This window comes from Gobio gobio (genome assembly GCF_949357685.1).
Source record: "Gobio gobio genome assembly, chromosome: 7".
NCBI lineage: Eukaryota > Metazoa > Chordata > Actinopteri > Cypriniformes > Gobionidae > Gobio > Gobio gobio.
In genome coordinates this window covers 27,037,682-27,055,792 of record NC_137103.1, presented here as the reverse complement: position 1 = coordinate 27,055,792, position 18,111 = coordinate 27,037,682, and the positions used below count along the sequence as shown (strand labels likewise).

General features: G+C 36.3%; 1 protein-coding gene across 4 annotated transcripts in view; it reads right to left on the bottom strand.

The window, feature by feature from the left end:
• Positions 1-18,111, bottom strand: part of igf2bp2a (insulin-like growth factor 2 mRNA binding protein 2a) — a 63,453-nt gene that overhangs the window by 12,581 nt on the left and 32,761 nt on the right. For all 4 annotated transcript variants that reach the window (XM_079821718.1, XM_079821719.1, XM_079821721.1 and 1 more), the window contains exons 3-10: positions 15,249-15,297; positions 13,772-13,823; positions 9,366-9,429; positions 8,306-8,593; positions 7,352-7,486; positions 7,140-7,262; positions 3,336-3,471; positions 2,260-2,394 (exon numbers count right to left, since the gene is read on the bottom strand). In XM_079821718.1, the coding sequence (XP_079677844.1) occupies positions 2,260-2,394; positions 3,336-3,471; positions 7,140-7,262; positions 7,352-7,486; positions 8,306-8,593; positions 9,366-9,429; positions 13,772-13,823; positions 15,249-15,297 (982 nt within the window). The remainder of the gene's footprint in view (positions 1-2,259; positions 2,395-3,335; positions 3,472-7,139; positions 7,263-7,351; positions 7,487-8,305; positions 8,594-9,365; positions 9,430-13,771; positions 13,824-15,248; positions 15,298-18,111) is intronic.

Genomic DNA, 18,111 nt, shown 5'->3' with positions numbered 1-18,111 from the left:
ATCAGATCTCACCTATATAACCACAAATTGTTACTGGAACTTTCAGTGGGACTAGGTTTTATGGTCAGATAAGACCAAACTCAAGATTTTTAGAAAAACACCAGAGGTGGCTTTGGCACAGACAGAAACAGCCATGTAGAAAAGTACCTCACCCCCACTGTGAAGTATGATGGGGGATCTTTAATGCTGTGAAGCTAATTTCCTGTGCTCTTGTTAGGATACACAGTTTCATAAACTCCAACAAGTACCAGCAGATATTAAATCAACACCTGACTGACCCTGTTGGGAAGCTTAAGGTGGGCCGTGGTTGGATCTTCCAGCATAACAATGATCCAAAGCACATCTCAAAATAAACAACAGAACAGTTCACAGATCACAGAATGAAGGTTTTGCCATGGACATCAGCAGCCTAAACCCTGGGGGATGAGCTGAAGAAAAGAGTCCACGTGCATGGACCTCTGAATCTGAAGGATCTGGAGAGATTCTGTATAGACTATATTTCATGTTTTGTCTGATTAATCTGCTGCGCCTCTTTAATTCAAAACAGAATGAAGTTTACAAGGTTCAACTCACAGACAGTTATACATGAAACTGTTGCAAAACACTTGATCCAAGCATGAATAGCTGGGTGCTGGACACTATAGTTCATATATGTAAGCGTGTATAGCAAAATACACTTCATATATGTAAGCGTGTATAGAAAAATAAAGTAGACTGTGACATATTATACCCAAGAATTCTTCATACAGTGGACTACCAGTAAAATAAATACAAATTTGGGACCAAAATTATTTAGACACTTTGACCCGACCATGTTTTGCTTAAGTGTTTTTTCTTTAATTGCTAAGGCGACCTTTTACGCCACAGACTGAATAAAATTAAGCATTGCTTGGTAATTGGTTGACCTAAATTGGTATTATCTAATTATGTACTTAAATTTAACAGCTGATTGGTTGATTGTAATCCATTACATACCTTTCTATCAATGTTATGTGACATTATCAAGATGAATTTGTTCTGACACAGAGTTCTTGTCATATTTTATTACCATTTTCAAAACTATAGCGTATAAACTGTGATAATGTGAAAATTTTTTGAAGGTGTCTGAATACATTTTTGTTTATAGAGAATATATATTTATATATTTAACTTATTTATTTCAGTTAGTTTCCAAGGCATTTTCAATTTCCTATATATGTAATTTCAAGTTCTATTAGTTATTTTATTTTCAACAACAGTTTGTAAGCAAGATTTGTTATTGAAAGTAAATGCCAAAGTTTGTAAAATTATGTAGAAAGCTTGGTTTACCATAAGCAAAAACCTACACCAATAAAAACCTGTTGTATCAATTTATAATAAATGACTACTTGAGTTTACAGTACTACTGGGGATGATAAAAACCAATGAACACTCATTCAGTAATGAGTGCCATCTCACACACCCACCCACACACTCATTCTACCTTCATTAGTTCATCTGTGAGCCATAAGCTGTCCTGTCTGACTCATCACTAAATATGAAGGGGAATCCTGCTGCACGCTAACTGAACGGAAGAATTATACAACTCAACAATGAGTAGGTGTACTGCATTCTAAGGTGAGTACTCACTAAGAAAGAGACGATGTGTACAATGTGATCGGGAGGCTAAATGTCAGCATAGTGCACCATTTAGATTTGAACTTAGAATTCTGTTTAAAGTCCCATTTCATTCCTGAAATTGAACTGACGTAGAAAACAGGATGTAGTAATAAAAATTTAAGAATGTAAATAGAATGTAATTCTTTGTTTGTGCAAGAATAGTATATATAAAATATATTTTTCAGTATGAATTCCCCATTAAAAACGTTATCATATGGGTATTTCCAGAAATTCATGATATTTATAATAAATGTTTTAAAGTGCAACCTACAGACATTTTTATCAATTAAAATTCTGTTGTAATGTTTGATCCGTTTAACTTAATTCAGAGAAAAATGTCTAATTACTTAAGAAAAAAAAATCTGGCAAAAATATAAATAATCAGTACTAATTTATTATATTATTGTTTATATTTTGTTCACAAAATGTGTGTTAAAATAATGAAATTCCTTGTGTGAAATTCCATTTTAAACATTGTGTGGGGTGAGGCCGGATTGCTAAAATCTGAATTTTGCCAAGCTAAATGTGATGCATTCCTAAGATTGAAACATCCAGATACATCGTAGTTATAAAGATGTTCTAGTTATTTATATATATATCCATACTGTGGTTTGCACTCACAAGAAAAGGGTTGTAGCCAGTTGGGGGTCCGGATGGGGCCCCTCTGGGCCCAGCAGCTGGTGGCAATACTGACAAACCGGTTGAAAAGATGCCCAGTGCACTCAGGCTTAACCCAGGGATAAGGTTGGTTTGTTGCTGCAAGACAGAGAAATAACATCATGGATTATGAATGATTACTCAGTGCACGACCTCAAGCTATCATGTTTTTCTTGATACTAACTCTCATTTGAGATTAAAAGATAGCCACAGATTTCTCAGTATTTCTGAGCTGTATTAACAGTCTTAACTATGTTAATATTTGTTATAAAGTCTTGTAATATCGTTACTGTCACGCTAGGTGGCTCCATCGAACCGGTGCATCATTTTATGTGGTAAGCGCTTTTAGATAGGTTTTTATGCTGTTTAGTCTTGAAAGAGATATGCCTGGTTTTTTATGTTCTGTCTGATTCATCTGCTGTGCCTCTTTCATTCAAAATGGAATGAAGTTTACAAGGTTCAACTAACAGACAGTTACACATGAAACTGTCGCAAAAACACTTGATCCGAGCATGAATAATTTACCGTATGCCTGACTGAGGACTGACTAATGCGTGACTATAAATGAAACTGCATAAATTCGATCTGTGTAGTTGATAGAGGCCTCTGCCGCAAAATAAATGACTCACTGAAGATGAAACTAGAACGATGTAAACTAGAACGATGATGCTATTGTTACAGTATTTGCTCTCAGTCTACAGCTTCACCTCCCTCAGGCAAAGGCAGTGACGTCATGTGTGTAAACAGGGAGAATGGTGTACATGTGCGTGCATGTCTGTGTGAACGGCTGTTGACAGGATGCGTTCTCCTTGTGCACGGCAGGGGATGAACTGACTCAAGGCTGTTTCCTATAAACACAGTCAATAACTAAACACAAGCAAACAGACAAGCCATCTAAAAGTCTTGTCGTCTAAAGGACTCAAGGTTGACCGCGTTTGACACACTATAAATAGCAAAATCTGAAATATTGATTATAACATCAAAGACTGTGGATTAAAATGAAGTGTGAAAATCCTGTCATCTAAACCAAAAACACTTACGTTAATAGCAGCAATGTCATTCTCATAGGCTTCCCTCAGCTTCCTCATGATCTCCACTTCAGCCCTACAACAGGCCTCGATACTCCCTTTCACTATAATGGTTCTCTCTGGGTTATAAATTGTTAAATCCTGTAAACTGTGGGAAGAATTGACAAAGAAAGAGAAAAAGCAGAGTAAAATTACTGGTGCCTATTTAAGAAACACATATTACTCCAGTCAGATCGGAGCAGTGTTTGAATTGAGGGGATTTTTAATGATTAATTATTATATTGTGCATATGATGCGACCATATTGGTATTGACTAATACTAGATTTGTTTTTATTTTTTTATTACTACTTCATTTTGAATGGTCAATATCTTTTCTATTATTATTATTAGTATTATTATTATTCATTTATTTATTGTATTATCATTTTGGTAACATGTTAACATGAACTAACAATGGAAAATACTTCTAAAGCATTTCTTAATCTTAATTTCAGCATTTATTATTTGTATTAATTAACATTAACAAAGGTTAATAAACGCTGGAAATATATATTGCTCATAGTTAGTTCATGCTAACTAATTAACTAATGTTAATGAATGAAACCTTATTGAAAATGTTAGCAATATTTACTTTAACACTATTATTTACTAATAATATTATTTACTGTTTGTAATGTGCATGTTCTGTTTCGTCTATGTTTCATTGTGTTTTGGTTTTGGTCCTGTTTGCCTGCGTGTCCTGTCATTTGACCTTATTAATGATTCTGTTAACCTATTCTGTTAATTATTGTATTATTTCTCCTTCCTTGCAACAGCCTACTGTGACAGTACATTGAACCAAAACAGTATTTTTTTTAGTTACACTTTATTTTAAGGTGACGTAGTTACATTGTACTTACTTAAGTATCTAGAAATATTAATTAACTACATGTACTTATTATAAAGTTACAGCTAGGGTTTGGTTTAGGCTTAGTTTCTTGTAAATATACATACTTTACTGTTATTACTATAGTAAGTATATGTAGTATTGTGTAACTATGTCACCTTAAAATAAAGTGTTATAATTTTTTTTCAGTGTTTTTTCCTTTTTTTCCTCTGCCCTGTCACCATGGACCTTCCAGCTGTTCATCTTTTATGCCTTGAGCAGAGCGACCGCTCCCTGGAGTCTTGCTCTGCGTGTTCTACATCTCAAGCCTCAGGGAGCGCACCCTCACCACATTTGTGGAGTGGGTGCTGGTGAACAATGATTTGCCATTCACCATCTGCCCCGTGGAGGATGACACCAGCCCCACTCCAGACCAAGAGTCCAGTCAGCCTTCACCCTGACAGAGACAGACAGAGCTCAGACAGAGCTACGTCCAGCCTCCCTCTCCCACATCTTCTACCAAAGCCAAACAGTTCCCCAGCTCTGCCACCAGTGGTTTCTGTCTGTCCAACGGCTCATCCTCAGCCTGTTCCATCTGGTGGTGTGGATCTGCCTCGGGCCATCCAGTCCCCAGCTCCATTTTGGCGTGAGGATCCCCTGTCTCTCCCTCCAACTACCGAGCCCCGGACTCCACCTCGGTCCTCCGACCCATCAGTTCTTCCTAGGTCATCTCACCAGCTCCGCCTCTCTCGCTCGTCCCTCCATCTCTACCTTGGTCAGGCTTCATCCTGGTTCCGTCACAGGATTCCTGGCAGCCAGCTGTGCCTCTGCCTTCCATCCCTTCAGGTCCACTGGGCTTCGCTTTCCCTCCCCCAGTGTGTCTTCGGTCACTTCGGCTCCATTCCGGTTTTCTTGGTACCCGCCTCCCATGAGCCATTAACTACAACTTGCCCCTCCAGACCTGCGGTGTCACCATGGCTCCATGTCTCTTCGGCTCGGTCTGGGTCTCCACCAGGACCGGCTCAGTCGCAAGAAATCACATCCTTAGTCCCTCCTCCACCCCCTCCCAGGCCTCCACCATGGCTCCTCCCTCCTGCGACTCCGCATTGGATTATTATGCTGGCTGTGGCCTGTGTCCCTACCTGGCTACTCCTGCTCCTGGCTCATACTTGCTCCTCCCACCCTCCATTCCTCCATGGACTATATTGACTGTCTCTGTTTGTTTACACCCCTCTTCAGCTCCACGTCCACCACCAGAGCCCTCTTCCTCCCTCATCAGATGGACTCTGAATTCATTGATTGGGGGGCGGGTATTAATTATGAATTATTATTATTATAATTATTAATATTATGATTATTATTAACATATTGTCAATAGCAAAATAAAAAAAATAAAACGAATTTTGCCCCACAACACCCACATCTTCAAACTATGGTAAGGAACTGGAGCACAGGATAAGAGAGATCTGAGCTATGTCTTAGAAAGACATAACACAAGATGTTTGCACTGTATCGTCACTGTGTTGGTCCTGTTTTGGCTATGTTTCATTGTGTTTTGGGTTTGTTCCTGTTTGCCTGTGTGTCCTGTCATTTGACCTAGGCTGCGTTTACACTGGCACAAAAAATCAGATTTTTACTCACATCTGACACAGATTGGAATTTGTTGCACACGTGTAAACACAAAAATCCACACAAGATCTGATTTTTCTGCATCCGATCTGAGACACTTCCAAATGTGGTTTTAAATCCGAAACATATCCGATATCTGGACATCCGACCTACATCTAAACACGAATATCCAATTGTTCCTGTTTGCCTTTGTGTCCTGTCATTTGACCCAGTTTGATTAATGATTCCGTTCACCTGTAATGTTATATATTACAGGATAAACGGTTGTCTTTCAAATTCCCTCTGCACACAATAGGATAGCGCTACAACCAACCAGAGCGCTATCAGTGGTGAGTCAACAATCACAAGCGGGTTGTGGCTGAGTCCCATGCGTTTTCCCACCAGCGGAGCTTGTTGATAGATAAAATTTTTGCCATATCTGGTCAGCAAAACTCAGAACACATCTTCCTTTTTTAAAAATGACTTCAGTGCAGTAACGTTCTTTGTTAGCAGGGAAGTAGCAGGGATTTCACGTGGAACCGTCACAGCTCTGCCGTCATGTTAAGCCCGCCCACCGACTCTATACACGCTGCGATTGGCCTGACTAGAGTTTGGTTTTTCAAGCTCGCAAGTCTACGGAGAGATGCTAGACAACCCTGGCTGCAAATTACATTTGCTGCTGCTAGGGTGCGTCTAGATTTCTAGGCTACATGTCAATAGCAACATAAAAACAAACCAAATTTTGCCCCACAACACCCACATTTTCAAAATATGGTAAGGACATATAAAGCATGAGTTAACTGGAGCACAGGATAAGAGAGATCTGAGCCATGTCATAGAAAAACAAAACACAAAATGTTTGCACTTTCCACCTGGAAGGAAGTGGGATTCTGTGTAAAGAGCAAGCTATTTGAATCGGTATTGATGAGAATTGGTAAATAAGGCTGTTTTTAGAGGGACATCTAAGCAATGACGTCAGGACTGCTGGTTAGGGTTTAATTGGGTGACTCACTTCCTAAGCTATCTGTGTGACCAGCACACACTTTATTTCTGGGAAATACATAAAACCACCTGTACACTGATGCTCTGCACCAGATCCAAGCACTTAGCAGCCCATTACAAGAAATCACATCACATGTTCAGGTCATGTTATGATCAATATTTTGACTAAAAACACAGTATTACCTATCAAAACAAGAGTTGCAGTGTGACTGCTGTTTTAATTTAAAGAAAAAAATGTAAAATAAGACAATAGCAAGCCACAACAGCCACAATAGCAAAACAATTATGAGTTTCCTTTGTTTTCACCTGCTGAAAGCCATCAAACGTAACAGACACTCACGAGGAGATGGTTATCTTGGTCTCTGTCTCTTCTTCAATCTTCTTCAGGTTCCTACCCTCCTTCCCGATCAGTCTTCCGACCAGACTGTTGTGGGCCAGGATCTTCATAGGAATATCCTCAGTTCTAAAGAAGCAAGACCACAAGTTGGCAACTACACAGATGCATTTAAAGAACACCGTGAAATAAAAAGACTACGGAAGATTCAGACTTACACTTTTGTGTCATCAGCCTCTTTCTGCATGATGTCCATGATCATACGGCAGGCGGCGGAACAGCCCTCAGGAGTGGAGTGGATGGTGATGGGCTTCTCTGCCGCTCCCGCGTTCTCCTTACGATGAATGTCCACCCTATCAGGATGGGAACATGACTATTCAGCATAGATGAAACAAAGCTTTGTGAAGAGTTGTCACTGTCATCAAGCAGGTATTTATAATCAATGTGAATTAATGCTCACAGCCAGATTTGATTAATATAGTGACATATTTTCAGGATATTTCGTGTTCAAAATATACTGATGATTTTATCAATGGATAGTACATGTACACTACCATTTAAAAGTTTGGAGCCAAAGTTTTTTTATAACTATTATTAAAGAAATGAATACTTTTATTCAACAAGGATGCATTCAATTGGTCAAAAGTGAGAGTAATGATATTTATAATGTTACAAAAGATTTATATATCAAATAAATGCTGTTCTTTTTACCTTAATATTCACCAAACAATCCTGACAAAAAATTCACAAAAATATTAAGCAGCACGACTGTTTACAACATTGATGATAATAATAAGAAATGTTTGTTGAGCAGCAAATCAGCATATTAGAATGATTTCTGAAGGATCATTTGACACTGAAGACTGGAGTAATGATGCAGAAAACTCAGCTTTGCCATCACAGATATAAATACATTTTAAAATAGAAATAGAAAACATTATAACATTTTAAATTGTAAATTTTATCACAACATTACTGGTTTAGGTCAAATAAATGTAGCCTTGGTGGGAGACAATGGTACCGAACACAAACTTTTGAACGGTAGTGTAGATCACATTTATAATTAATAAATGTATTATATAATTATAAAAAATAATTGTATTTATATTAATTAAAGTGCACCAAATGAACTCTTCAGAATCCTATTAACCACATCAATATATAACACTCACTTAGACTGTGTCTGTTTGGTGATGTTTTTGATTGTGAGACCCTCCTTGCCAATGATGGCTCCCACAAACTGTGTGGGGACCAGTATGCGCAGGGGGAAGTCTGGCTGCTTCTGTCGGAACCCCAGGGAACCTCCAGAGGTCCCGGGCTGGGAGTCCTGTTCTCGTGATGTCCTTCCACCCCGGCGATTCCGGGTCACAGGCAGGGGTGGAGCAGCATCCATATCCAAAATATAAGACACTTTAAAGGAGTAATCCTCAAACGTCTGTCCTGTTAACTTCTCTACAGCGCTGAAGACACGGGTGGAGAAAATGGTCAGTGAAATACAATGACAGAGTAAAGGTGGAGAGTTTTGGCCTCTTTTAAATGGAAAAATCAAAGTTAGGAGAAGGGTGGTATACCCAGTGACAGTTGTCAACTGGTGGAGGTTCTGCAGAAGATGTCCAATGCAGACAACTCCACTGCATTAATATCAGCTGATATGCGTTTTTGCTCTTTTACAACGGTGTCAAAAATGACTCGTCATTTATAATCGATCACAGTTTTGAGTGTTTTAAACTCATGTTACATAATGTGTAGCAGTTTTTGCACTTATTTTATATTTATTTACACACAAAAAAAAAACTATTTTTTTATATAAATGTCACAAAATTAAAATAAACATTGATTATATAATATATAAACATTTTGGGATACATTTTTTGGTAAAAAAAAAATTATAAATGCCATTAATGTGACAAAATATTTAATTATGAGTAATTTTTTACCACAATAGTAGTGTATATGTCATTTTGCATACTCAAATACGTTTCTTAAATTATGGTCACCTTCATATGTATTTAATCTTAGTAATATATACATTCAATGACATTTATATAATTATAAAAATGTATATAAAAATATTACATATTTTAAATAACATTATTAACATTTTGACATACCATTACCATGAGACATTTATACTTTTACATATGATTTTGGTCATACCATCCTTCCCTATGAATAATACATTTTTTAAAAACTAGGAAACTCCAATAGAAAACTTTATTCTTAAATTCTTACATTTTAGCCTCCTCTTTTGTTGAGTACGTCACATTCACCACTGCTGTTTCTGCATCAGTGTTAACTGCAAAAAGAAAGAGCGAATTAAATCAAGTGAGAGAGGGAGAGAGAAGTCAATATTTAGAAACAGATAGCTTGTCATATTCATAAGCATATAAGACTGCAAAGCTTTTGTACTAGATGCATACAGACAAACAAATGCAGTATTACACTAGTGCTGTGAAGAGCCACTTGTGTGTGTCTGCATATAAAATGAGGACTACTGTGCCATGGCCACATGTGTACTTCACAGGAGAATCACAAAGCAACCCTGACGTAAATTGATCAAAGCTCTGTGTATCATCTAAATACAGGCACAATGAGGGCAAGACCCTCCACTTCAAGAGTTTATGCTGCTTTACACATCCAACTGCTAACTATTGCACCTTCGTACAACTCAAGACCTTTTAAAAAAAAAAGTGGTTCTCATGGGACCCACATTTTTCCATGGTACTTAGGCCACAAATAAATGAGCTTTTAATGATCCAAATCCTTCCGAGCTAACACACAAAGTACAAGTTAAGTAATTTGCTGGTACTTTTTTGGCAATTTCATGACTAATTGACAACATAACTACGACGTTGCATGCTCGTAATTACTTTTGCTCTTTATATATAGTGAAGTAATATACAGCGTGTTTGCATGCACATGCAATTGAACAGTATGCGCTACAAGCACGATTTAACGCCTGACAGGACAGGAATGCTTGTTTTTCTAAGGTGCAAGACTTTTTTTATTCCGTAAAAAGTCGTGAAAATAAGGTTAGAATAATGATGCTGACAAATAGCCTGACAACATCTCATCAGACCGCAGATACTGAATCAGGACAACCCGTTTTCCTCAGGCACTCTTTACTAAACTGAGTCTGACAGAAGAGTCAACTGCTTTTCACGCGCATCTTTCAAAATAAAAGTCTTGATTCAGAAAAAAATATCTTTGACTGCACACTCCGTGACCCACTCAAAACTATATTATACTTTCTGAAGACTGTGAAATGGGACTAAAAAATGAAAGCTGTGCCACATTACAAGAATTCCTCTTAGGTCATTGCAATAATTACAGACAGAAGCCACTGCAGAGGCAATGTGTATGGTATTTTTAAGAGGAAAGCCTGTCTCTTTATTGATAAGATGGAGTTGTGTGTCTAGAGGACTAGACAGTCTGTCTGGAGGAAGTTGAGTGGGATGGCTGGGCAGAAATCCAGAGCTTCACACATGAAGAGAACCACAAAGCCTCACTATAAGGCAGCTCAAACGATCAATCTCAGAACCAATGAGTGTCACCAATGAAGACACATCAATAGGCCCAGAGAAAGAACAATGAGAACTAACACTGTCCTTATGTCATGCCGACATTACCGTATTTATTTCATAAGATGAGCACACAATGGGATGGGAATCCTTTTCTAAATGCTGGAGTTACTATTATTATTTTGGATAATGACATGATCTTTTTTTGGATCCATTAACTTATTCAAAAATACTGAAAAAATAAAATAGCTTGAATATACCTCTTCAATTATAAGAATGTTTTTCATTTTAGATTTTTTTATATATAACATTTATGTATATTTTTAAGGGCATAGAATATAAGATATTAGAAGAATAAACTCTCCTGATATAATATTGAAATAAAAAAAAAACTGATTAAAGTCATTTGGCATAATCTTTTATGATAAAGATTAAAAAAAAAATATTTAATGAAAAAAATAAAAAAAATAAAATAAATATATATATATATATATATATATATATATATATATATATATATATATATATATATATATATATATATATATATATATATATATATATATATATATATATATATATATATATATATATATATATATATATATATACAAATACTTTAACAAACTGATTTACTTATCAGCTTATTAATATTTAATTGTTATATAAAATCTGACAAATGATCAGATAATATAATTTTTTACAATGCAAAATTAGGTCAGGTGTAACATATCCCCAAAAACGTTTAACTAGTAATTAATGATTTTTGTAAAAATGTCATTCACATGTTTTCAAGGTTTTAGGATAAGATTTATACTTCACTGTTACACCACCACATGACTTGACCACATATAAACTTGAAACTATTTGAAACCAACATAAATACAAAGAGTCCAATTCTAAAAACTCTGCATGTATTTTAAACTAGATTTTAAAAATATATCTCTCTTTTCTTTATTGTGGACTCTCATGCTGGATATCACTGACACATATACTAAGAAGTGTTTTTGTCTTGATTATGAACTGCATAAAAGGTATAAACGGAGTCCAAAACATTGTTCAGCGAACATTTGAAGTGAACAGAAACGTTTGTGTCTGCGTCTGATATCAACATACAATGACAGTCTGACAGAATAGATCATGTAAGGCACCACTGTATCAACATTAAGTTAACACACTGATAAAATAAGCGATGTGTGTCATGAATCATAAGTGGTCACAGGAGACGCATGTTAAAACCAGGTGTAAACACAATCTGTCTCAGCTGTGAGTAAGAGAGAGAGAGACCACAGGCGCCTACATTTACCTCCTTATTACCATGCCGCTCCTCCCTGAAAACACACACATTACAGCTGGAGCCTCGCCACACACTCTCCTACTTCAATCCACACACTGCCGCGCCACCACACTACTCATTTCAGCCAGAGAAGAGTTCATCTCTCTAACATGCACTCTCTGTCTGTGACTTCCTCTCATTCACACTTAGTCTTAAGAGCCCTGCCTGTGTAGTTACCCCCTCCTCTCTCTCTCTCTCTCTCTCTCTCTCTCTCTCTCTCTCTCTCTCTCTCTCTCTCTCTCTCTCTCTCTCTCTCTCTCTCTCTCTCTCTCTCTCTCTCTCTCTCTCTCTCTCTCTCTCTCTCTCTCTCTCTCTCTCTCTCTCTCTCTCTCTCTCTCTCTCTCTCTCTCTCTCTCTCTCTCTCTCTCTCTCTCTCTCTCTTTGGAAAGACAATTACAGAACCTCACAACTGAGACATCTCCACTGGCAGCAAGTGTCGATGTGATTTAAGTTTGGAGTTTGGATAACATGTGATCTAAATGCACACATTGTCTCTGCAATCCTTAGTCTGTTAGCAATTTAGACATCCATACATCAGAAAATGTGCTATTTGACAAAGTACCCACTACAATAGGGTGAATTCCCAATACATATAGGCTATATATAAAAAGGCTAATGTTTTAAGTATTTAAGGAGCAGAGAAGAGTGTATTAGCATTTGTCGTCGAGCCACAGCCTTTACTGTTTTAAATATCTTTTATAACATGAGATTTTGTCCAAAAGACAGAAAAAACTGAGTGCTCATATAGCTACAATAAACTTTATAGCCTGTATTGTAAGTCAATGAAAAACGCAATGTGATGTACTTACTGTGCTTCAGATGCGGCCGCTCTAATGACAGGCAAAACACGCATGTCTGAATTCTCCGAAATTCGCTGGTCAAAAATGGAACCTTGCAACCTCGCAATTTGAGCTTGATTTTGTTCAAATGTTAATAATATAATGACACATGCAAATGTCTGACTATATATTAACCCACAATATCAACTTTGACAGTATAGTGTTTAATTATTTAAAAAATACAGTGTTTTTTCCTGAAAAGTAGCGGTTTTGTAAATACGAGGTTAATTCCGCATGTTTTTATATGCTGTAACTAGTTAGTATGGATGTCAAAAGTCAATACTTATAAAATTATATACAAAATAATTTGTGTGCATGTTCTGCTTATGCTTCATGGTAATGCAGCTTGCTTTTCAAATCCACTTTTTTTTAAGTGAATGTAAATAGAAGGTACAAAAAAAATAGATTAAAAACCTAAATAGATTTTGTGTGAACAGACCTGCCATTTTCTATTGTCATCAACAAAATACTGACTGATTTTAATATTAATCAAACAAATGAGAAAACAACTCACAGCACATGTCACTGTTTTAATGAAATATTTACATTAATATTAAATAATTAAGGGAATGTGTTCAATTGCATAATATCGTGATATCAGATTTGACAACCTTAATAGTCAAGTTCACCAATAGTTCTTCACCATTTTTTAAAAACTATTTTGTCTTCACTAGTTCATTTAAATGGTCCTGTGGTGTGACAAATAAAAAAATATATATTTCATTTGCAAATATTTCATGCAGTCTTTCAATTAATATTATATCATACAAGCTGCAGGCATGATAATTATTTAGATTTTAGAATAATTCGAATTAATTAAAATATAGCATGTCATACCATGAGGCACTGCTTGAAATGTCAACTACCCAAATAGGAAACACAAAATATAGTGCACTTTAAATGCAACTTGTATAGTCATTTCATGCTATGGCAAGTCTTTACCTTGTTCCACATTTTCTACAGTACCATACTGGGCTAACAGGCCGTCCAAAACCTGCAACAAGAAGAGCACAATCAGTTAAAAAATCTTTTACACATAAATAGTTTTTTAGATATGATACTAGAAAAAAAGGAGAGTTGGAAAACCTTACAATTTATGCCTATTTAATAAAAGCTTTAATAAATGTAATAAATATGTGTAATAAATGCACATAAATGCTGTTGATTGAACTTTCTAATCAGCAAAGAATCCTGAAAAAAGTTTCACCATTTCCACAAAAATATTAAGCAGCACAATTCTTTTTACCATTGATAATATGAAGCCGCAAATCATCATATTAGAATGATTTCTGAAGGATCATGTGACATTGAAGACTTGAGTAATGATGCTGAAAATTCAACTTTGCCAACATAGGAATACATTTCACAAAGTCTTTAGTGTCACATGATTCTTCAGAAATCCTTCTAATATGAGGATTTGCAGCTCCATATTATCACTGTTTAATTTTTTTGTGAAACCCATGATATTTTGTATTTTCTGATTAATAGAGAGTTCAAAAGAACAGCATTTATTTGTATTATAGCGTTTGTATTATTATATATTTTACTGTCACTTTTGATCAATTTAATGCATCCTTGCTGAGTAAGTGTTAAAAAATCTGATCCCAAACTTTGATGGTAGTGTAGCTCTTGTCATTTCATAGTTTTGTTTAAGAGAAAGACTTTTGAATCTGGACACGTTTTGGTAGAACTATAGAATATTATCAGTGGGGTGCAAATGTCACCAAAATGGCCTCTTGTGGGTGTGGTAACTGCTTGGTATAGCATCAACACATCAATTTTCTACACAGTAAAAGTGAAAGTGAAAGTGACATGTGAATGCCAAGTATGGTAACCCATACTCTGAATTTGTCCTCTGCATTTAACCCATCCAAGTTAGTGCACTCACTTTAAGAGTAGTGAGTAGTGAACACACTCACACTGCAAACTGTGGACACAAACACACGGACCAGTGGCTATGGCGCCTGGGGAGCAATTGAGCGATTGGGGGTTAGGTGCCTTGCTCAAGGGCACTTCAGTCATTTCCTGCTGGTTATAGAGAATTGAACCCATGACTCGCTAACCATTAGGCCACGACTGCCCCCAATTTTTTACACAGTGAACCACTAAACTCACGAAAGCAATGGAGAATACAGAGGCACAGTGTCCAAATACATGAACGCAGTGTGTGAAAGCGTGTAAGTGGGCCACAGCTCAGTGTGATGATGTCATTAAGATTTACAATCGGGTCACCAGGGCTGAAACACTCTCCAGACAGATTCACACGGACTGCAGAGGAAGTGTATTTGTGTGTATGGGTGGAGCTTCTCTTACGCATCGTCAGTTAGAGAGAGAAAGAAGCGCGGCAGCCCAGAGGAGACAGACAAGAGTCCTGACCACACACACACTGTTCTCCCTGCCCGAGCAGTTACACACTCACCTCCCACTGGAGATGAGGAGGAATGTTCCGGATCTGAATCTTCCGACTCCTGCAGACACAGAAAGAAAGCGAGAGAGACAATGAGACAAAAAAGAAAGTGAAAGAGAGAAAGGAGAATCAGAAAACAGAAGAAGCAGCGATATTCAGGTTATGGGTACATACAGGCTGCCTCTAAAATCAATCAGATCCAAGAGGGACTAAAGAAACAGTGAGACAAAACACTTATAAAGCTTGAGCATCAAAGTGCTGCCAATGAAAATCATGATCATCTCTAAAGTGGTGTGTGCATTGACAGATATTTTCAACTAAAAAGAAAGCAGAAATTTTTTTTCAGTTGTCCAATTACTGCGACGTGAACGACAGTAACCCTATTCTTGAAATCACTTTTAATCTTACTAGCAATATAAAATTGAGAAATATTGTGAATATGGTAAGGATTGTGCTTTTTCCACGTCATCTCACAGCTAAGACAGAAATGTTATAATTGTATAATTTCAGTGAGTCAATTCTAAATTCGGAATCGATTATTCTGACACACAAAAGTCCTGAATGACATTTTACATATATTTAATTATTAAATTGCTCAGCAAATATAGTAAATACTGAAGTTTAGCTGTTTTGTGATAATGCTGTATTTAAATGAAAATTATTACATTTTGATATTTTTTGTGTTCATGCTGATTCTCTGATTCACTCTTATAAGCAAATATATACATTTGAATACAAATTTTGCATTTCATAACAATAATATTATATCACTCAAACCTATCTTCATGCCAATTCTGACATATTACAGTCAGTACCTGTCCAAAGTTTGGAAACATGAAAATCTGTAATGTTTTTTTTTTTTTTTTTTTTTAAGTCTCTAATGCACATCACGGCTTATTTAAAAACAGTAATATTGTGAAATGTATTCTTGGATGCAAAGCTGAATTTTCAGCATCATTACTCCAGTCTTCAGTGTCACATGATCCTTCAGAAACCAACCTTGGTGAGCAGAAGAGACTTCTTATATATATATTTGATGCCTGATGTTACAAAGCTTTATTATGGTATTTATTATGGATAACTGTTATATACTGTTATTGTAAATGTATTTCTAACCTACAAGAAAAACAGAAACTATGTGTAAAAAATTGAAGAAAAAAAAATAAGATACCAGCTTCCAAATTCCAAATATAAAACAAAAATTTAGACTTGCCCATATCGATATGATTACCGATAATATATTATTGTGCATCCCTTTCTGAGTTTTCTTTTTTTTGGGGGGAGCATTTTTAATAAAGATTGCAGTATTTTGTAGGGCTGTGTATCACAAACAATGTCACGATACGATACGCATCACGATACTGAAGTCACGATACGATACGCATCACGATATGGATCAATTTGGAATAAAATTTATTTTGAGCAGAGTTTAGTAACAGTAATATCTGTTTATTGAATAACCTGTGTTATAACAGTTGTGATAGCTGAAAAACTATTTTGTTTTTGTTATTTAAAAAAAAACAAGTTAAATGAAATAAATAATTGTCACAAAAAACTTGGAAAGGCTTGGTTCAAAACTGATTATTTTGGATAAATCATCAAATTATGAATGTAAAACAAATCTTGCGATAAATCTAAAATCTAAAACAAATTTGGGAAAACAAATCTCTTAACTAATGCTGTAAACTATGGGAGTCATTTGTACTATAATATTACAGGTAAAAATTAACTGATTTGTACAAACACTAAATTAAATTTTTTTTATAATAAATAACTTTACAAATTACATAATCATATATATATTTTTTGAAATACAAACATTTAAATGGTGGCTCTCATAACTTGCCAGATTAATTCAAACATGCATTAAATATTGAAGAACATTACAAATTATAATGAATATGGTGCATATATTTAGCAAAATGCTCCTCTCTAGAGTCAATTTTTCTAGCTGACTAACGAGTTTATGGACACTGGATATGTTTTTTTTTCTGAGGTAAATGTGACGTTACATGACATTGTTTACAAGCTGTTTTACTGACGCCTTTCCTCGTTTGAAACAATGATTGATTTCGTGTGACATGATACGGATTTCGGTAAGTTGTACTTTATCTTTTAACACGTTCAGATGTTCATTCATGTTTATTTCACGCTGTAACTGGTATTAAGAATTAAGGCGGAAGAGAAGATCCGTTCACATGCGCTGCGCGTGGCCGCTTCTCTTGAGCTGAGCTGCGCCAAAGCGATCTCACGCCACAGCGCCAAAACGGTATTTATGTTTAAGAATTTCGTAATAAAACGGACGTAATTTGAAATCCGAGACTTTGTTTTATATCAATAGCAACAAAGCACAAAGAGTATTGCTATTTAACGGATGTGAGGCGCGCTGCAATGTTCCATTCATTCATTAACTGAAAACCTATTCTCCATTTTGAATGTCTTGCACTGCTGTATCGATATGCGCATCGTCAGGAGTTCATGACGATGTATCGTTGTATCGATATTCTGAGCACAGCCCTAGTATTTTGATAAATATATTACCTTGATACATATGAATCATTACCAAAGTCTTTTTGCAACAATGTAAAATTTGTAAAATCACAAGCTCTACGTTCCCTGCGGGCAACTGTCCATTGACATGCTCAGAGAGAGAGAGAGAGAGAGAGAGAGAGAGAGAGAGAGAGAGAGAGAGAGAGAGAGAGAGAGAGAGAGAGAGAGAGAGAGAGAGAGAGAGAGAGAGAGAGAGAGAAATGGATTAGTTAAGAGTGAGCAGGTCCCTTATTCACTACTTTGCACCAGAGGGACTCGTCTGTGTCTGTGCGCCATCATTCGTCGAGTCCGACGCTACCCAACAGCTTCTGAGCGTACCGACACA